The sequence below is a fragment of the Phocoena sinus genome, chromosome 1 (assembly GCF_008692025.1).
Source record: "Phocoena sinus isolate mPhoSin1 chromosome 1, mPhoSin1.pri, whole genome shotgun sequence".
In the NCBI taxonomy this organism is placed as follows: domain Eukaryota; kingdom Metazoa; phylum Chordata; class Mammalia; order Artiodactyla; family Phocoenidae; genus Phocoena; species Phocoena sinus.
Window position 1 is genome coordinate 84,649,432 of NC_045763.1, and position 21,982 is coordinate 84,671,413.

At 46.6% G+C, this 21,982-nt stretch overlaps 1 protein-coding gene across 6 annotated transcripts in view; it reads left to right on the top strand.

Moving 5' to 3' along the window:
• SLC44A3 (solute carrier family 44 member 3) overlaps positions 1–21,982 on the top strand; it is a 93,183-nt gene that overhangs the window by 58,298 nt on the left and 12,903 nt on the right. For 5 of the 6 annotated variants that reach the window (XM_032611481.1, XM_032611399.1, XM_032611554.1 and 2 more), the window contains one exon: positions 19,929–20,066. The exons of the other annotated variant lie outside the window; for it this stretch is intronic. In XM_032611481.1, the coding sequence (XP_032467372.1) occupies positions 19,929–20,066 (138 nt within the window). The remainder of the gene's footprint in view (positions 1–19,928; positions 20,067–21,982) is intronic. 6 annotated transcript variants of the gene reach the window in all.

The window sequence follows — 21,982 nt, forward strand, 5'->3', positions numbered from 1 at the left end:
TACTCAGCTCTGCCGCGGCAGCAAGAAACAGCCATAGGCAAGGTGTAACTGGATGGGCCTGACTGTGTTCCAGTAAAACTTTACCTATGGGCACTGAAATCTGAATTTTGTATTTTTCATGTATCAAGAAATATTCTTCTTCTTTTGAATTTTTCCAGCTATTTTTAAAATGTGAAAATTATTCTTAGCTCTGGCCAGAGGGAAGCACTCTGTGTCTGATGGATCTAGTTCCTCAGCTGTAGTTTGCAGACCTTTACCTTAGAACTTTAGGTCATTAATGCCATTCTTCAAATTCTGAAAGAAAAGTGTCTCTCTTTTCAGAAATAAAAAGAGGAGGGGGCTCTAGAAACTCTAACACAAGGCGTGTGTATCAACTGAGAGCTAATTTTCACTGTCTTCTCCAAGAACTATAATTTTCCTGAAATAGGAAAAGAATTGCCTCCCTAATTTTTATATATTTTGCCAGCCTTTCCCTTTCAAGCTATAAATACTCCTTTGAAAATCAGAAAACTTGCATACTGTGATTGTTTGAATTTCAGATTTTTTTTCTCCTGAGTCTTTCAAACTGATGGAAATTTAAATATATGTTTTATTTTTCTGTAGATAATTTAGGAAATTTTAATAACCCTTAGTAAAATTTATACAAAGCATTATTTTTATAAGTCAGCAGGCTGTTTTATACTTTGTCTCACTTAGAAAAGTACTTCTTATTATTGCCCCTCTTCCCAATAAATCTGCCAGTAGCAGTAAAGGGACTAATGAGGCCATCTATGTTTAATGTCTTGTAAGTGGCATTAAGAATATCTTTCATTGTTCTGGGGAGACTGTAGTCGTCTTGTAGTAAAACCCTATATTTAAGGCTCTTCTTAAGAATCTTGGAATACATTTTAGAGTGTATTTAGTTTTCACTTGGATCACTTCAAGCCAGTATGTATAAAACACAGTAAAATACCACGGCACCTTCAGAATGGTGGGTCCTGTAGCAAAGTCAGGCCAAACTCTATGACTGTCTTGTTGCAGTGTAATATGCCAGCCTCTCTCTCCTAGAACTCTGTGCACATAATCCAGATACCAACTTATTCCACAAAGATTTTGAGATGCATTACAAAAAAGTACTGTGATAAAATATACTTACATGAAAATCAAGCTAAGAAACATATAGACAGATGAGAAAGACAAAAGCAGTGGGACCGTTGATATACTAATATGTTGTCCACATAGCCCTTTAAGAACTGAAGGTTGAGTTGCAGTGCCCTCATTGTATTATGTAAATTCAGGTTCTTTCCATGTCCCTCGTTCACTGCCCCATGGAAGCCTAGGGGCTCCCTGTGGGTGAGGCAGGGACCACCACTCAGGAGGGGGAAGAAATGGGTGAGGAGGAGGAAAGGTGGGTTCTGGGCCCATAGCACCACCACCACCACCACCACCACCACCATCACCACCACCAGCAACAGCACCAGCACCACCACCACCAGCACCACCACCAGCACCACCACCACCAGCACCACCAGCACCACCACCAGCACCCACCCCTGCCTTGCAACCAGAGCAGCTCCATTTTTATCTGGTTTAGGAGTGGGATTCCACTGAAGGTTTCATGTAAAGACAGGCTCTGCTGCTTGAACATGTCTGAAAGTCACTGTCTCATACCATGTTCATGTTTGTTTTCGCTGCCCTCTTATCCTAAGGGATGTGTTTGCTGCATTCTGAAGTTTCAGCACCTTACATTAGCCCAGTACCTTTTCTTTGGGGAGTTCAAAATGTTTCCAAGATCCTAAGTAGTGTTAGATTTAATCACACTATAATTACCATTATAAAGGGGAGGAATCCCTATAACAGATTTACAGTGGGAATGATTGTCCCTGAACCACAGAAAGGCTCAGCGAGCCTCGAGGATCCAGCTCATAGTGAATCAGTGCTGCAAACAGGGATAGGTCTTCTGGATTCTGTCCATGGTGCCCGTGCACTAGGCCTGGGCCTAAACCAGCTGTCGGAGCAGCTTTAACGTGGGGTGACTCCTACAGGACTAGGCACTGCCAGCTGATGTGGGCACCACTGGGAGGCCTAAGGCTTAGGAGACTGAGAAAGAAGAGAAGGAAGGATGGAGAAGAAAGAAAGAAGTGCCGTGAATATTGGTGGGGAGGGAAAGGTCACCTCTAGTCTAAATCAACTACTGGAAAGCAGCGTGAAATAAAGATTTGTAAGAATAAAGATAATTGTTGTATAATGGTAGTCAAAGCTATTGTTGATCTCATTTGGCAGTAGACAAAGGAAAGTGAGCTCAAAGTGAGAGAAGGAATTTAGATTAGCCTCTTGAAAAATTTCCTGGCGCGGGAATGAGTTGCTAGGAAAAGGTTTGCTCTGGAAATCAGATTTATAAGAGTTGAGGCGTATTTTTTATTTTGCTAGTTTTGTGCAGAAGGAGCTGGGAAATGCTAGAAGAGAATGAGATCCATTTGTTACCAACAGAACCCAGATGCTCTACGTTACTTAAGATCAAGTAGCCAGCTGTGTTTCAGCATTGCTGCTTAAAAGCTTAATCCGTCTTCACCGGTCCTGGGAGGGAGGGAGGCTGGTAGCAGTTGCCACATTTGTCGACACCAAGCCTTAAGGCCACACGGTAATTCACTTGCGGGGTGGGGGATGAAATCCCACATCCCATCATTTTTCATTACTTGTCTCTCTACATCATAAATACCAAATGTGTAGATAGCTGAAGATATTATGTGTGTGCACCTCACACATTTATTTATCCAGCATCTATTTGTTTATGCTGTATTCAAGCCATTTGAACCAGGTTAATGGGGGAGGGGACTGTGGTGAAACAGAGTCAATAGAAAGCAAGCCAGGCCTTCAAGGAGCTGACGAGCTAGCGTGGGGAATGAGGAGGATCACGAGGCACTCGCATGAGACGTTTAAAGAACAATATGTGCTGGAATGAGGACTGCAAAGTTCAGGAAAGGGGAGTCTTGGTGTGGGGAGGTACTTTGACTTAATGATTAGGAGTGCTTGCACAGAAGAGGTCGGATTTGTCAGGCGTGAGCATAGAGCACCACCGGAGGTCACCGGCTGATAGCGACAACAATAGCCATGGCCTCCTGGCACTCACTGTATGGCTAGTTGTGTGCTCAGCGCTTTCCCTGCATTGGATCAGTTTTGAGTTTTAACTGCAGCCCCCTGAGATAGTCATCTCCAATTTATAGATGAGGAAACCGAGGCTTAGAGAGGGCACACAGTTAGTCAGTGGCATAACTAGCGTTTGAAGCCATATCTGCCTTGCCTCTGGGACCCAAGCCCATACTTACTGTGCATTTTGAAGCAGTCAGAGAGGGAGTCACAACCACTGTCTGGGGTGGATCGCTTGAGCGCCTGCCCAAGCCAGAGTCCAGACAAGTCAGTTGCTGGCTGTTGAGCAAGCCTGGCTTCAGACAGACTTTTGGAGAGGAGGACAGGAAAGGTGTGGGGACAGTGAAGGCGTTGAAGGCTGCATCTGCGGAAAAGGCTAGTCAGGGTGGTCTGAGCCCACCTCCTCCCCTCAGGCAAGTCAGTGTCAAAGCTTTTGGGAGGCCAGCTGGCCTGGGTGTTCTCAGAGATTTTCAGACGAGGAGATCCTGCAGCCTCCCCCTCCCTCCCAGCACTTTCCAGGAGCCCGACTGAGAAGTCCCCTCATGGGACTCTGGAGGCTAACCCTTTGGCAGGAACCGCCTGCCCCTTATTCTTTCGGTCCACGCACGGTTCCTCGTGGAAATGTCTCCCTGAGTGCATGTCTTGTTCATGGAGGACACAGATGTCTGTCCCAGAGCTAGCTGATGGTGGCTTTAGGTCAGTGTTCCTCTAGGTTTGAAACCCACTGGTGGGCCACAGGACTCTTCCTGATGATTCCAAACTGATTGAATATTCCAGAGTGTTCTTTCTTCAATTCTTACAGGCAAATTCATTCTTCTTCAATTCATGGATTTTCATTTTCGCATACAACTAAAGGCTTTTTACCGATCAATAAAGGGCGTAGTGTGTTACTTAAAGCTTACTGAAATGTATCATTTATGAACCAACATTGATGTTTTACTTGGTTTCCTGAGGACTCAAATTCATAATTCTGTTAAGATGTCTCTGACTGCCAGGGCGATGCCTGGTGACCATGCAATGCTTGTGAACGAGCCCAGGCAGAGCTGGGATTTTGCAGACTGGGGAAGGAACCCTTTGCTATGAGTGCCACCAGAGTCACCTTGGATTGGCTGTGTTATTCAACTGCAGTTATACTTGCCTTGTTTACCACCTTACTTCTGGTGAGTATTTGGCTCTTGTTTAATGTGTTGTACTTTTATCATGGTGAGCATTGCGTTCCTTTTCAATTCTTCGTTCTTCCAGCAGAAGTGGGAATGGGTATAGGAAGTGAGCAGTGGGCTGAGGTCACACAAGTTTGAGAACGACGATTTCCATTCCGTCTCCTGGGAGGAGCTCTTAGGTAAAGGCAGCCCCTAGTCAGGTGAGGCAGCAGTTGGCTTCTGCCGTCTTTGTGGAACTTGGGTGAATCCCTCCACCTTACTGAGCTTCTGCAGAAGAGGATCAGCTTAAATGATCTGAGGTCCTCGTGGGGCGTGCTCAGCCTTGCCGTGGTGCCGGCCGAGAGCTGCGGCACACGGGTACCGTGTTGCCGCATCATATCCGTGACACGCTTGGTGCGGGATGTGGGGCAGGATGTGTCCTCCCACTGGGTCCTGAATGGCAGGATCTTTTTTTTTTTTTTAATGTTGGTTTTCTTATCCATGTTGAGGACTTACCCGGGGATCACAAAGGTTAATGATGTTTTATGTTGCCCAGATCTCAAGCCTCCACAATCTTTGTTGAGTGGACTGAGAATGTGAGTGGACCGCTACCTGCATCCCCTTACAGCGATTCTCCCAACACTGCTGCTGTAGTGACAGCAATAAGTACATTGAATGGGTGAGGAGATGCTGGTAAAATGCCGGTCACCTCGGTCATTCTCAGCAGCGGAGAGTAATGTACCGCAGCTTTCACCTCCCGTTTCTGCTGTGGGCCATTATGCAGGGTAGCTGGGTGCCCAGTGGATCTCTGCTGTGTCTCCTGGTCAGATCTGCCTTAATGCAGCCCATCAAGCTGCCAGCCTGCTTTATTGTGGCGTCCGTCTAGATATGAGATACCAAGAAATGCATAGATTATTGTCTCTTGGCATTTGATTTGAAATGCCCATAGCTTCCTGGCTTCCTAACTAACAAATATACTGGTCAGGAAGGCTCCAGATAATCTTGTCGAGTCCAGTGCAGAGAAAAACTTGCCGCTACTAGGAGAATATACACATCTCTCCCCTCCCTGCTTCATAGCCCACCCCTACACCCCAGCCCGCACTGCCTGCCAGTGCTTGTTTTTCAGGGCACGTAAAGTCGGTCTCTGTCTTCTAAGCCTTTGTGGCAGACTTGACTCTGTAATATCCCAAAGCCTGCTCTCCCCCCTCCACTTCCTTTGCAGTTAGCTCGACTTCAATGCTTCTCTTTCTCACAGTCCATCAAGAGCAAAGGCACTGGGTAACTTTTCCGTGTCTGATTTTGGTTCATCGTCAGCCAGCTGGCAGACCTCCAGGGATTCCTCTCCTCTCCCCAGAAAAATGTGTGCAGCTCAGAAAAGAAAAGTCATGAATATTGTGCAATTTCTCGAGCTCGATTATGAAAATGATGTAAAGGTTCTTGAGAGGACACAGTTCTTGGTGTAGTTGACATTGCCTCATCACAGAGCACGCAGACAGCTGTTCTTTCCATGACAGCGGCGGTTCCGAATTCTCCTGCCCCCACCGACTGGCTTAGAGCTATTCTGGGGCAGCCAGCTGATGCTGAGAGCCCCGGAGAGATGCCTCCGTGTGTGCATGTTGTAGAAGAAACTCGCATGTGTGTCAATGTGATCGTTTACATTAAAGCCCATTTCTAGATGATGGTAATCCTCACAGCCCAGCTGCTTTGTGGCAAATGCTACTGTCCTGACTTTAGATAGAAAGGAATTGAGACGCCTATTTGTCAGAGACCCCAGGCTGTCTGGGAGAAAACCAACTCTATCCTCATGTTTCCTGGTGCGTGGCTCAGGAGCTACTGGGCTTAGCGCTGTGGCTTTATGTAGCTTCCTGGGGAGCAGCCTCTCTGGAGCCCGGCTCCCACCTGCTGTGGGTGTGTTGCAAGGCTTGGGGCTCAAGAGGGTGAGCTCAAGCTCACTTCCTATACCCTAAAGCCCTCTGCCCTAAATGGGCCTCAGCAGCCTCTTCTCCTTCTGGGGAAAGGCCCAGTGTGCAGCTGCCATCTGTCCTTTCTGACTTGAAATTCTTCTACCTTCTCGGAGAAACAGTTAATGTTTGTCGAATGAATGATTGCCTCACTATAGGGAAGGGAGGGTGAGTTTTGCAAGGGGCCCTCAGCTAATCAGAAAACCTCTTGGGAGGCAACTGTTAGGCTACCTCCAAGGCGTGCAGCTCCTCAAGACAGGAATTCCTACCACTTATTGGGCACTTCTGTGCAGCAAGCACCATGCTAACTGCTTTACATGTATTAACTCCCTTCATCCTCACAAATAATCCTGTGAGAAAGGTACAATCATTATCCTTTTTCTTTTTTTGATAGATGATGACACAGGTTCAGAGAGGTTAAGCAGCAACCTGCTCCAGGTTAGACAGGAGGAAAGTAACAGAGTTGAGTGTTAAGGTTTGGGAGCCATAATAAGTCATCCCCTATTCCTCGTAAAGTTCTGAACAACTGAGAGACCCAAGAGACAGCAGATGAAGATTAAAACTATCACCTTTGTACCTAATGGCCGGGTTGTAAAATACAGTGTAGGAGCAGCTTATTAAAGTTTCACCCTTGAAATGGAGAGACCAACTCACCCTGTCCCAGGCCCAGCCAACAATGTAGACCTGCCCCTGGGGTCTCCGCTGCAAACTCAGCTGAGAAGCTGAGGAGGTGTGTCCTCAGTGCTAGGTAGATCCCAAAGACAATGACAAAGGGCTGAGCCAGCCTGTGCTCTACTCTTCCCTCCAAACTCACCCTTAAGTCCCTCAAGTCATCTACCTCCTCTGGGAACGAATGGCCATGGAAATACAAACACAGGGTTCCCTCCACCAGGATTTAAAACCAGGTATTTACCAGTCCACCAGGGTACCCCTTCCCCAGGGAGGAACTCAGACCCCAGAACGTAAGAGATCATGGAAGCCCTGCCCCTCATTACAGCAGAATATGGGGTCCAGAGGGCTTGAGTGCTTCAACCAGGCTTACACAGTGGGCGGGGCTCTTTCTGGTTCTCCTCTTCTCTACCTTGCATCTTCTCTCCCCCAACCCTCCCGAGCTTCACTGAGACACTGGGGACAAACAAGTATGTCACAGTACACAGAATGCCGATGAGAGCTGCCCCAGCTCACCTCATAAACAGAACTATACGTAGATAACCCCACTCCCTTGGGCAACATGGAAGTCAGGGCCCACGCTCACAGGGCAGAGGGTGGGGAATGCTTGGATCTGGGAAGGATGGGATCTCACCTCTTATTAATGGTACCACTCCTCCAGCTTCCTTCTCCAAGCATCCTCCCTTCTCCTTACACCTTAGCGCTCCCCTTCTTCTGGAAGATGTTTGTCCACCTCTTATGAGAGCTCTTCCTTCCTCCCCGTCCTCCCTCTCTGGACCTGGACCCTCTGTTCATTTCCCAGCAGTGTGATGGAATGGGAAGAAGGCAGACAGGTCGGGGTTTGGATCATAGCTTCCAAGTGACCTGGGCAGGTCACTTCACCTCTCTTACTTAGCCTTGGTTTCCCCATATATAAAGCAAAGTTCTTAACACCTACCTCATAGGCAGCTGAGAGGGTTAATTAAACTAATACACATAAACATGGTGTGGTGTCTGGCTCTTAGTATGTGCTCCATAAATGTTAGTTTCTTCTGTGAGGGGAAGGAGAGGCTTAGTTATTCACCACATACTGGAAGTCTACCATGTACCAGACAAATTGGGTATAACAATGCCTGTCTCCCAAGATTATTATAAATAATTAAAGAGATAATGTTTGCAAAACCCTTGGTTTTGTGCCTAGCATGTCGAGGTATGTGCTGAATAAATGGGAGTCATTATCATTATCAACCCACTAAGTGTACAAGCTCTGATTCTATCCTGTGCACTTAGAGCAGTGCTGGGTTCCTGGGGTTATTATTCAGCTAGGGGTATATCAGCATCTACAGGGAACTTCTCCAAGAACACCTTTCCTTCCCCACTGCCCTCAGCCAGAATCACTGCACTCATGACTTGTTGGGGGGAGTTGAATTGCTAAGAGCAGCCCTTCTGGTCCTTGCAGTCCAGGGAACTTAATGACTTAAGTTTCCCCTCACAAAGGATGATGGTGAGGGAAAGCCAGTACTCAAATCCAAACCCATGACCAGAAAATGACTGTGGCCCGAGGTTAAGGAAACATCCCCTGCATAGCACATCGGTTTGGCCCCCTCTCTTCTGCATCTAGCATTCATTTTCTTCCTCTTCATTCCCATTTTCAAGGGTAGTTAGTTGTGCCACAGCCTAGGGAGGATAACTGGGACTGTTTCCAACAACACTGGTTCAAAAGGTCATCTGATCCAAGGAATCGCCATTTGCTTATCTGTAAGACTCCTCTCATAAGTCTGAGCTCCATGCAGGACATCAAGCAAACCCTAATTTTCTTTGTCCTTCTCTTCCTCTCATGACATGCTCTAGGTATGCTGCAAATATGCTGAGGGAGATTGCCTGTGTGTTTAACTTTCTATGAAAACTATCTTTGGGTCAGCAAAATTCAGTTGCCCCAGAAGTAAGGAAGCAGGTGACCCATGAAAACACTGTGCTCTGATGGACAGTGTTCCACGTGGGGCTGAGGCAGCTGCCCATTGGCTTCTCCTGTGTTCTTCTCATCCACAGCCTAGTGTCCGCTGTGGACGCCATGCTTACCACCGACGCTGGCCCATCATCTGTGATGGCAGCCAGGGTGGGGGCCGGGTGGGGGGCTGGTTCAAATGGAAGATAGAACTTTCACAATCCAAGTTCTCAACATTACCCTAAGTGCTTAAGAAATGGAAAGACTGTAGATTAGTTTCGACATTTCCCAAATTCATTTAGTGTGGGAAATGAAATTAAACCATTAAATAGCTCCTACCCCAAATCTAATCTTCCTCGTGATGGAGAGCAGGTTTCTTCATGTCATTTATCTGCATCTGCTTCTGGAACAGAGTCATTGTCACAGTGGCCACCTCTGAAGCCCATGCTTCATCCCCTTCCATACCCTTCTAAGCAAGACACTGTGAATACGGTCCTCAGCTGTTGCTCCCCAATTGTCTTTGTCTTAGACTTGTTGGGAGAAGGTAGTGATTGTTGGCCAGAGACTAGAGAATGCGTTCATAAAAATGTTTTTAAAAAAAAGGAAGGCGGTGTGAGTCACAGTGGTCAAGGGAATAAAAGCCACTTTGGTGCAGTGGCTACGGATTCCATGTTCTGCTCAAAGCTAGAGTCTGACAGTGCTCTGTGCTGCCACTGCCTGAGTCTCATCTCTGACCGACTTCCACACAGATGTGAGACTCATCCTCAATCTCAGATGTGCAAGAAATACTATATCATGTCTCTCAACCTAATTTCTGTCTGTGAACTCCCATTCCACTGGACTGGCAGAAAGTTTAATCCATTATTCTTGGGCTGTCCCCCCATGGGGTTATATGAGGTGTCAGGTAGCCCCAGGCATTAGTACACACAGGTTGCCCTTGAGACATCCATCTTCCCATCTTCATGGCTCCTTCAAGCTCTGCTTGGGAAGCAGGAGTCTTTTGGAAGGCCACCTATGGCCCTGTCTGCCTAGATGTGCTAGTGGTAGGGTAACCAACCCTCCTGCTTTGTCTGGGACTGTTCTGGTTTTAGCAGTGAAAGCCCCCCATGTCTCTGGAACCCCCTCACTCCTGGCAAACTCAGACCCTAGGAGCGGGCACTCGCCTTTAGAGTCTTGCCACTGTTCCATGTTCTGCTTAAAAAAAAAGCAGAGCTGGACGCCTGGTCAGGACCCACAGATCTCTTCCCCCGCTTCTTTCCCCAGTGCAGGGGAGTCTCATTTTCTAATCCAGGGGTGGAGGAAGACCTGCACACACACCTGTTGCTCCCAGACTCGGGTCATGTTGGGAAACCCCTTCCTTCACCTTCTCCACTGGTAGGAAGGGCCTGAAGAGGTTAAGATTTTAGAAATCAAAAGCCAGTAAGAGTTGCAGACTGGGTGTCTTCTCCTGCCCCCCACCCCAGCTCCCTCCCATCACCTGGGGGAATGAGCACAGGGCCTCCGAGTCCTGCGGGAATGAGGTGGGCAGAAAGGCAAGAAAGGAGGAAATACATGAGGGAAGCAAAACAGAAGTCAGGATAGCAAAGTGAACGATCACACACACACTGGGGATAGCTGGACAGTCCTCCTTCCGTTTAGAGTCTCATCTCTATAGACATTTCAGAAACGAGGTCTGTGAAAAATAGGAGAGGAAGTGACTAAGAATTTTGGCTCAGTTAGCATTCTTATCTAGGCAGGACTAGAAAGTTCCTAAAAGTTTCAGCAAGTGGATCCAGTCTTCGATGCTCTTCAAATGGTTTCATCTTCCCCCTCCTTTTGCCTTTTATAGAAGGCCTCAGCTGGCATAGGGGTGAGGCAGAGAGAAGCATTTGCTAGACTTGCATTCATCCAAGCAGTGAGACAGCTGAGGCCAGATGACTTCATGAGGATGAATCTCAGTGGGGGTGAGAAGGGCCCTCTGGGCCTGCTGGCCATGCCCACGTCTTGCCTCCATCAAGGCGGCAACAAAGAAACTTCCTGAGATCCAAGAACACAAGCCTGTCGGTCTGGCTCAGCGGCCTGTGCCCAGCCCTGAGCTTAGTAGAGGCACACCCTCCATACGCGTCTGTGGATGGAAGGATGAGCCCCTACTTTCTCAGCCCAGCCCTGCTTCATGCTGCCTTCACAGAGCCTGGAGCATCTGCTAAGAGTAGCAGGGAGACAATAAAGAAAAAGGAAATACGAGCTCAAAGAGCTGCCCTTTCTTGTTGGAGCTGCCCTAACAACACCTAAGACTGACTGCAAGAAAAGCTGCTTTCCAAGCAGAAGTGCCAGTGGTTAGAGAAGGCCAGAGTGGAAGGGCTGATAGTCTATGGAGCTTCAGAAAGAAGAGTTCTGTTGTTCCAGCCAGTGTCTTTAAATAAATGCTTTTTCTTATAAGAGTTTTCATTGCATGCTGAGCTAAGCCATGCACAAAGCAGTAATTACTCCCAGCAGCCTGCGACCTTTCAGTCGACTACCAGGCTCTCTGTCAGCAGGCCTTTCTCGTGCAGCCTAACAGGTCGGCTGTTGCTTCGCCAGCCCCACACCCATCAACAGTGTGTTCATGGAGGGACACACACCTGACTTCAAAAGTTATTCCCCCGGATGTGCAATATACGTAAACATTCCCATTTCTGCCCTCCGTCTCCCTCTTGCCGTTTCCGCGGGCTGAGCTTCCAATGAGAGATACTTCTCTTAACTAAAGAACCAACCTTCTCAGGTCTGTAAATAACATAGCCATTTATTGAGTTTTGCGGGTCTGCCAGGAACCCTGGTACACATTTTACATATGCGGTCTGAGTTCGTCCTCTCAAGGACTCTGTGTGTTAAGTGGGTATTACCCCCACTGTACAAATGAGGAAGCTGAGGCCCAGAGGCTGAAGAGCTTATCTAGAATGCTAGCTGCTCTGTGGGGATCCATATGACGCCAGGTCTGTAGCCTTAATGGCTTCATTGTGCTGCCCGCAGTTCCTTGTCAAGAGTAAGAGTAAGGAGGAGAGGAAGCCAATGGTCTTCACTCACAGGGGACAGCCCGTCCATTTAGTCTTCTTTCTAATAAAGCCTAAGATCGAAATACAGTACGAGCATTTCCCATCCCCTGCATTTTCTGTTTCACAGGCTGCAACTTTAATTTTGCCTTGTGGACGCCCAGGCCTCCCTTCGCCTCTCTCATTTCCTCCGCTGATTATACCCAGGTCGGGTGAGGTTGACGCAGGGAGAGCCCTCTGTGGGCCTGTGGGGAGGCAGGCGGCACTTGCTGTGCAGCCCCGTATCCAGGACCTGCTCATCACTAAGCATCACATCCTTGTCCTGTTGGGTTTTCACTGGGAGGGCAGAACTCTGCTAGCACATCAATGATGGCCAAGTTCAGCAAAATGCTGTGGCCTCCTTGGCTTTTTCTGGATTTGGGGGAGGAAGGGGCGTGGCTGTGAATATCTGATTCATGTCCATCTTGGTTACCTCTGTCTGGTCACTTAGACTGTTGAGACTTCCGTTTCCTCATCAGTAAAATGAGAGGGTTTTCCTGGGTGACGTCTGGGGTAGCCTTTTAATCCTAACATTCTACTGAAGGAACAAATGTACCGGTGAATTGAATTTGGCTTTGCATGAAGAAGTATTATTTGGAGGCCATTCTTGGTTTGCCACAGCATCTTCCTGTAGCCATTCAATGAGCACGAGCCTCACAGGGAGGGCGTCTTGGCCAAGGAATCCCACCCCGCCGCCACGTCCTGCAGGAGAGCGTCAGAGCAGCTGGCACAGAGCAGGAATGTAAGGCGGCAGGCACAGTAGCTGTGCTGGGTACACTCCATTAAGTAACTAAAGCCGTCACCACAGAAGAGGCTGTAGATGTTCAAAGCCTGACAAAGTCAGAATAATAACGAAATGCGCTAAATTCGGGACGCGGGAGAAAGCGTAAGACAACTCATCTTTCACCATCCATGCTGCTGAAACTTAAGCCACAGTGTTAAAAAAAAAAAAAACACCAAAATAAGCACTCTAACCTCTTAATGTTTTTCATAATAATTTTAGAAAGTTTTCTTTAGGAACCTAGGTCTTGTGTGTGAAGATACATTTGTCTGACATTCAAATATTCCTTCAGTTTCAGTTTCTTTTGCTGAAGTCAAATTCACATTCGTGCTTTTACTTAAACTGTACTTTTTGTTTCCATTTTTATAACTGTTGCTTGCCTGCCCATACTTCCTCCCTCTGTCTGCCTCCCTTCTGTGTATCTTTGCAGGGAAACATTGGGGTGAGGTCCATGTGATGTGAGCAGTGGTTATTTCTGAGGGGTGGGATCAGAGCGATTTTCTTGCTTTCTTCTTTGTCTCTATGTTGCTTGATTTTCTTTAATGATGAGCATGAAAATGCTAAAGCCATTACTCTAAAAAATAAGCAAAAAGGAAATACATTTAAAAGGAGCCAACAGGACAGCACTGCCGAGCACCCGGCTTTACAGTGCCTCCACCCCACCTGGTCCCAACCCCGAGGGGCCGGCAGATTCCCCCACTCGCCGTCTCGCCGGACTTTTGCAACTGGTGAGCAGTGAGCTCTTGGACTGATCCAAGCAGCGAGCGCCAGGTCTGGAGGCTGTGCTCCACCTCCCTCAGCATGTGTTTGTGATAAAAACAGGGCTGAGATGAAACTAGCTTGTGATGGTTCCTGCAGGTTTTACCAGAAAAGACCCTTGGATGTACGGGGATCACTCTGGGCTCAGATTTCACTGTATTACTTTTGGTTCTGAGGAAAGGATGAATACCAGTGTTATTTATTCATCATCCAGTTTCTCAGGTTTGTTTTCGTAGTTCCTGTTTTACTTTGAGTTAATAAATATCAGAATTTTGTTAGGAAGCCATTCCAGAAATAAAGCTGGCTCTTCACGGCATGGCTTTTGGCAAATGCCTTCCCTCCTGTACGGAGGGAAACTCTTGTTTACCTTTTTGAAGAGTCAGCAGAAGCTCGGGTTCACAGTTCTGCCACCAAAAGAAAGGCCCGCTTCAGTTTCGTGGGAGGACGAATGGCTGCCCTTCGCTGATGAAGGACACAGGGTAGACTGGGCTGGCTTCCGGCTTGAGTTAAGGAGGAAAAATGTTCTTTCTGTGTAAAAGCTGCAATTAACATTCTTGGACAACGCTCAAAGTAAAGAGGTAATCCAACTTTTCTGTTACCTAAAAGTACACTTAAATCTCTTTCATTTCTCTTCAAAGATTAGAATTTTCTGTCAAATAGGAATAATATACCCATGGTGGTTATTTCACTGAGTTGTGGTGGAGCAGATTAAGTAGGAGGGTGCCTAGTCCACTTTGAAGTACCGCAGAGACGTGTAGCATCTTTAGCTAGAACCTGAGGGCTCGTATAAGTGCGAAGTGACATTACCTAGTGGAAGCCATTCAGCCAGTCTTTGGAGGCAACGTGATTGGAACCCAGCCTCTTTCTACTAAACCATCCTACCGCATCCTTGGCTCTTTTTAATGACACGTCTCCTAAGAGCACCACTTTATTATTTTGAACCTTTTGGAAGGAAAAGCACAGAGTACAGCTCAAAGTAAATGTTTTCCTGATGGGCCTGAATGAGTCAGAGGTCCATTTCTTGTAAGTGATGCAACTTCCGTCGCATGCGTGTGCCGGGGGTGTGCTACCCAACCTCTCTGCACCCTAGTCTCTGCAGCTACCTCATGGTCTAGTTGTGGTTGTTAAGAGGACTAAATGCATTCAGGGGGATATAGAATAGGGCCCAGCACATAGTCTGCACTCCGTGATTCTTGCCATTATTAGTTACTATTATTATTTATTCACACACAGAAGTTGCACACCTGCCTACTGATAGTGAAAGTGAAAAAAAGGCCACAGGGACAAATTAGGAAGCTACTGCCAGGTCTGTGGCAAGCCATTCGGGACATATCACTAAGGCATCTCTTGAAGTGGGGTGGAAGGGAGCAGAGCACCTGGAAAGAGTTACAATTCCTAGTACTCTTTTTTTTTTAATTTACTATTTTATTTTTGGCTGCGTTGGGTCTTTGTTGCTGCAAGCGGGTTTTCTCTAGTTGTGGTGAGCGGGGGGCTACTCTTCGTTGTGGTGCGCGGGCTTCTCATTGTGGTGGCTTCTCTTGTGGAGCACGGGCTCTAGGCGTGTGGGCTTCAGTAGTTGTGGCACGTGGCTCAGTACCTGTGGCTCGTGGGCTCTAGAGCACAGGCTCAGTAGTTGTGGCGCACGGGCTTAGTTGCTCCGTGACATGGGGGATCTTCCCGGACCAGCCATCGAACCTGTGTTCCCTGCATTGGCAGGTGGATTCTTAACCACTGCGCCACCAGGGAAGTCCCACAATTCCTAGTACTCTTATTTTCTCCCCACAGAGGAGCTCATTTTCTTTGGGCCTGGCCCCTGGCTTATGACTGCTAATGACACCAACGCACTCAATGTTTGAGTGGTCACAGGGCATTTATGTGCAACTCAAGCAGAGCCCAGGAGGCACAGTGGACGTGCTTGGGGGGCTCCCCAAGGGCTTTGGTGAGAATGAGCTTTGGGAGGTGCAGGGCTTTGTAGCTCAGCGTTAGACAGTAATGAGCTATCTGCCCTGAACCTTCACAGGGCAGCCTGGGAGAGCTTCCAGAAGCACAGGCTGAACCTTCCTGTCACTCCCCTTGCTCCACAGCATGGCGTTTCAGCCCTGCCGAGATCTGGGTCTGGAGGAGTCCCACCACAATTCTCTGCTCGACCCCTGAGTCTCAGTCCACTGCCTTCTGCTGCTGCCTTGGCCCCATCCTCCCCACGTTCCCTGCAGGGGCCCGGCCTAATGCCACTGATGTGACGTCTTCTACCCCCTCCACTCCCCCATGCTCTCTCCTCTCCCTCACCCCAGGCTGGGCTTCCACTCCACATTGCTGTCTCACCTGAGCTTGAGTTGTAGTTCATTGTTCAGGAATCCTCCCAGCCACACAAGACCTCCACCCACCCTCCCCTGCAGCTTGTGACAGACCTTGGTGGACAGTCCATGCGAATCTGAAAGCAAAGCCACCTGTACGTGCAGGGAGTCCTCAGTCCCAGGCAAAGGAATGAGAATGCAACCTGGTGTTGAGGTGCTTCCATAGTCAAGCGGGGAATCCTTCCCTGTATCGATTTTGTGTTTTCAGGGGTTCAGTCTCAGGCACAGACGTGTCCACTTGCTTGGTGATGCTAAAGAGACACACTGAATTTTGTCTGGTAATAAAAGCCTGGTACCTCTACCTCCTTTTTTCTTGCTTCAGGATCTCCTGATTAACCTTCACAACCAACAAAACGTGTTCCCTGTTCCTTATATCTATCCTTTCCACCTATTGTGAGGGTCTGCAGATTGCCTTAGCGTTCTGTCATGCCAGGCAAATGCAAATGCTCCGAGCTAGGACTTACAACACTGAACATTTACTGCAGTCCATCTTCCAGCTGCCTGGCAAGGAAGCACTTCTCCTCAGAATAAGTATAAATTAGCTAATGCTGAAACTGCAGAAATTCGCGATCCATATCCTGTGTCATGAGCAATTCTTCCCTCCTCCAGTTCTTCATTCAGACATTAATTCTAGGTCTCTCTGCGGCAATCAGGGTTGAACCTGTGGTCAAATACTAGTGGTGTAGTAGCTGCAGGAAGGCGTATATATAATTTCCCTGTCAGAGTGGTTTTAATGCCGTCTTTCACTGGGCATGATACATTAAAGAAAAGACAAATGGTTATGGGCCCCCAAGATCTGTGGAGTCAACACATGCATGGGAAAGTACTATTTTAACCTTTAATCATTTTAGCCAGGGAGCAAAATCTATTTTTATTGCTTATAAGCAGTTGTGCTAAACTGACTATGAGGTTACGATCTGTAGGTAAAGGAAGTCCCGCAGAAACTCTGTTCCCAGCCTGAATCAGGAAGAACACCAAGAACCTCAGTTCAGAGGGCAGAAGTGGGGCCGTGGGGGGCTGGGGACAGAGCCCGAATGCAAAGAAAGAGGCTGAGCGGCATGGGGTATCGCTGTGGAGCAAGACCACGTGGGGGCCTGGGACGTGGTCTGGGAAGCAGGTCCTGCCCCTCCTGGGTCCCTGAGAATGTGAGGGATTAAAGTCTACAGATGAAGAAACCACGGGTCCTTTCCGCACCTCCTCCGCACTTAAAGAATGGCCTCTGTGTTTCCCAGTAGTAAATGAGTTCATCATTGGTGAGGTCTGGAGGAAAATAGCCACCCTTTATTACATGCTTTCTATGTGCCTGCGCTTTGCTAAATGCTTTATAGGGAATCTGTTCTTTAATCCTCCCAACAACCCTTTGCAGTAGGTGCTATAACTCACTTTGCAGATCAGGACATCGATCTGAGAGGGGTTAAATCATTTGCCCAAGACCGACAGGCAGTTGGTGGTAAGAAGTAGGATTTGAGGGACTTCCCTGGTGGCGCAGTGGTTAAGAATCCGTCTGCCAATGCAGGGGACATGGGTTCGAGCCCTGGTCCAGGAAGATCCCACATGCCAGAGCAAGTAAGCCTGTGCGCCACAAATACTGAGCCTGCGCTTTAGAGCCTGCGAGCCACAACTACTGAGCCCACGTGCTGCAACTACTGAAGCCCACGCACCTAGAGCCCGTGCTCCACAACAAGAGAAGGCACGACAATAAGAAGCCCACGTATCACAACGAAGAGCCCCTGCTCACCGCAACTAGAGAAAGCCTGCGCACAGCAACAAAGACCCAATGCAGCCAAAAAAAAAAAAAAAAAAGAACTAGGATTGGAACCCAGAGACTGGCTACAGGGCCTGTGCTTACCTTAACCACCATGCTTTTAAGTAGCCTTTTGTTCTAATTAAAGTTGCTAGTGTCATGTCCATAAAGTTAGAATGAAAAAACAAAAGTTCCCTGATTTTCCAGAGCACCTGGGGCAATGCCTTTGACCTTGGTTTCCAGTCTGTACCTACCCACCCTGCACATGTGTCTTCAGGATGATGAGCTGGTAGTCAGGGCTCTGAGAACCTTAGATGATCAAAAATGCTTGATCAAATTATGAGCAATGAGTTTCCACGTCCCCACTCAAGACTTAAGTCCACCAACAGCCAGTTTGGGATATTAAAAGCAATTTCACATGCATTCTACATAAGTCAGAAATCAAAACTTCTTGTGGAATACCATTAAGGCATTTCTTTTTTTTTCTTTCTTGTGGTACGCGGGCCTCTCACTGCTGTGGCCTCTCCTGTTGCGGAGTACAGGCTCCGGACGCGCAGGCTCAGCGGCCATGGCTCACGGGCTCAGCCGCTCCACGGCATGTGGGATCCTCCCGGACCGGGGCACAAACCCGTGTCCCCTGACATCGGCAGGCGGACTCTCAACCACTGCGCCACCAGGGAAGCCCCATTAAGGCATTTCTGCAGGGACCTCATCTGACATCTGACTGAGAATATCCCCTCTGAGGCAAGCAGGATACCCTGTGTGGGGAGGTGAATACCAGCCTTTCATCTTTAAGAGCCAAATATTCCTCTCTAGTTGGCCTTGGGGAAGAGGGGGTTACCAAGAGAGGGTCAGTTAATTCCACGGCCTTAGTCTCCTTCTCCTCTGTAACTCACCTTGCTTAAGACCTGCATCACTGGGGCTAAATTACTGCAGTAGACTCCAAATTGGTTTCTTTACAATGTTTTTGAATGAGTGTATGAAAGGATTACTTTTATATCATGAGATAAAACTTTCATCCTTTAAGCCAAAAGGCAAGGCAAAACCCAAGCAGGTAGCATTCCAGTGTATTTTCCCAGGGAAGTTATAAATTGTAAACTGCAGTGCAAGTAGCATTTTAAAGATTTCAAGGGAAAGGTAAGAAATAGATGGTTTTGAAATTATCATATAGTTATAAGGAAAAGGTGTATTGGAAAAATTACCAAAGAAATCTTCTTATATGAACACATATACCCACTTGTCCTCTTTGACTTAATAATCTCATTTCTGGAAATTTATCCTTAAGAAATTATCCAAAATGAGGAAATTAAGATGTTCATTGCATAGTTATTTATAATAGCCAAATATTTGAAATAGTCTAAATATGCCCTAGCTACACACACACACACACACCCTGATAAAATATGTATTTATTAAAAATTAAAATTATAAATAAGCCATGGAGCAACATGAAAATGCTTATTTTCTATATAAAGGAAAATAAGTCCGATATATAACAATGATACTGAACCATTTAAATTGTATATCTTTTCACTTCTAGAATTTCTGTTCCGTTTGTTTTCTACACTGCCTCTTCATCTTTTACACCGTGCTGTTCATTCTTTATGGTCACTCTTCCTTCTATTGTCTCCTTGACATCGTAAACGTGCTTCCTTCAGTGCTTTATTTCAGATTGTTCTCAAGGTGCAGATTTAGTCTGACGTGCTGTTCATTTCCTTCAGTCACCTGCACATTTTTCCTGTGAAGGCTTCTTCATCTTCTTCAAGGATGGTTGTCTGTGGGCCTCCACCATTCCCTGGCCTGGGGGGATGTGGTTTTGCTCTGCCTATGGCCAGACCCTAGTAATTTCAATGGTCCTAGGCAGATGTTGCATTTCTATACCACTTTCCTGGAATGGCTGTTGAGTTTGAATATAAATTCTGTATTTATGCAGACAGCTCAGTTTCCTGGCATGGGCCTGAGCATTGTTTCTTAGCCCCAAGGAGTTAAATCCCCAGCCGCTCACTCCTAAAGCCTTTACTGATTCCCTGCCCATTGAGTCTTCGGGTTCAGCGCTCACCATTAGCTAGGGTCTGCTTTGTTTCTAGCACCTAAACTTCTTTTCTCCCCTCAAACTCTGCTGTGCATTAAGATAGTTACGCTCTACGCATCATTTCCGTGTGTTTGTAGCGGTGATGCTCAATCCACCACACTGACCAGAAATACTTATTTATCTTTTCCATTTATTACAATTATATGAAAATATATGTGTATATATTCCAGAGACCGGAAGGGACTTTGAAGATGAAATGACCTGTTACGGGCAGAGATAGTGGGTTAATAGTAACTATTTTTCTCTATTTTGAAAATATTCTGCATTGGCATTGATATTGTCTTTACAACCGTCAGACTCATCATCTTTTTCACTACTGCCTTTTGTTTCAGAATGCATACACTACAACTGCCATTAATGGGACAGATTTTTGTACATCAGCAAAAGATGCACTCAAACTCTTATCCAAGAATTCAAGTCATTTTACATCTGTTAACTGCTTTGGAGACTTCGTAATTTTTCTAGGAAAGGTGAGATGTCTTCACTAAAATAATAAAGGAACTTGGGATCCAAAAATGAAGCCATACAACAAGACCGTGAAGGAGAACTATTGTTTCCCGAGTGCTTACTCTGTGGTAGATGCTATGCCTCATCCTCTCATTTAATCCTCAATCCTGTGAAGTAACCCTGTTTCGCAGATGAGGAAACTAAGGTTTAATAACTTGTCCAGGATCCCACAATAGGTAGAGCTAGGATTCGAATCCTAGTCTTACTCTTAGCTATGATCATTTCTTTCTACCATTCTGAATACTGCTTTCTCATATCTAAAATGAAAATGCTACTAACCTCAGAAAATGAATGTTTTATAGGGGTTGTTTGTCATAAAAATATTTGGAAATAGTATTACAACCTGATGATTTAAGAGCATTGAATCCATAAATATAAAGGTAGAATGGTTACTGTCCCAAATGGAGCCAGTTACATTTCTGCTGTCATCTTTTTCCAAGGAGTTGTATGTAGTCTTGTGAAAACCTCATTTTTCCTATCTGTGAACTAAAGATAACACATCCCCTTTCTGGGTTACAGGGAAGAATCCCTAAAAGACCGATGAAAGTGGTGCTGCAGCCCCTACTTGACCATGCCTCAAGTTGAAGATTCTTTATACTGTGCTAGCATGTCTCTTTCCATGTCACCCACTGGGCTTAATTCTACACACCTGTTTGGTCCTATTTCCAGTTGACTGCCCTTCAAATTCTTGACCACAGATGTCCTGACCCTCCCTCCACATCTTCCCTCTTCTAAGCTAGACATCCTCGCTTCTTCCAGCCAGTCCTCCGCATAGGACACGAATGCCAGGGACATTCGTGGTGCCCTAAAATGAACAAGATATCAGGCTCCAGTTGTGCCAGTGCCAAATATGGGGCTCCTTGTTAGCATTTTGTGTTTCTGTGGCATTTAGTGTATATCTCTGGTGCGTTACTGTCATGGTTTGCTGTCAGTAACAAGTTAGAACATGCATGGACTTCACAGGTGTGTGTTAATTGCACATATATTTTAAGGCACAGCTGGGCCCCAGAGACTTTTCATGGGACAGTAGCTCTAGAAGAACAAACTGATTATGCCTTTCAAAACAGCCTAATAATCTAAGTTGTAGTTGTATCTAAGTGGTATTGTTCACGTTAGCTTGGTCGGATTGTGGATGATATATTTTGTATCTACTTCCCAGAATTTTTTTTTTGTAACTACTTCCCAGAATTTTTGGAAGGAGGTTTCATTTTTTCTTTTTTTATAAATTTATTTATTTATGGCTGCAGTGGGTCTTCCTTGCTGCGTGCGGGCTTTCTCTAGTTGCGGTGAGCAGGAGCTACTCTTCTATAACAGACTTATATTTTATTTTAGGCAGTAATTCATTTTCCTATATTTCCCAAAAGGAACGCATAATTGCTGATTTGTTTTTTTTTTTTTTTGAATGAAGTGGCATGCAGACATTTGCGTCCATCTTTATGGATATCCAAGTGCAGTGCGGGCTCCAGAGGGGCTCCAATTTGTCTGTTTAACAGTTAGGTACATCATGGCCTGTAATCATATTCCTGGAAATATAATAATTACATATAGCAAAAGCCTATTATCCTATTAGCTCCCTACACCAGCATTGGAAAGCCCATCCACTTTAATCCCCAGGGTAAAAGTACTCACATATTAAACTACAGTACATCCACTCAGTGGGTTGTGGTGCTGTTGTTTTTAAAAATAGCATTTATAGGGCTTCCCTGGTGGCGCAGTGGTTGAGAGTCCACCTGCCGATGCAGGGGACGCGGGTTCGTGCCCTGGTCCAGGAAGATCCCATATGCCGCAGAGCGGCTGGGCCCGTAAGCCATGGCCGCTGAGCCTGCGCGTCTGGAGGCTGTGCTCCGCAACGGGAGAGGCCACAGCAGTGAGAGGCCCG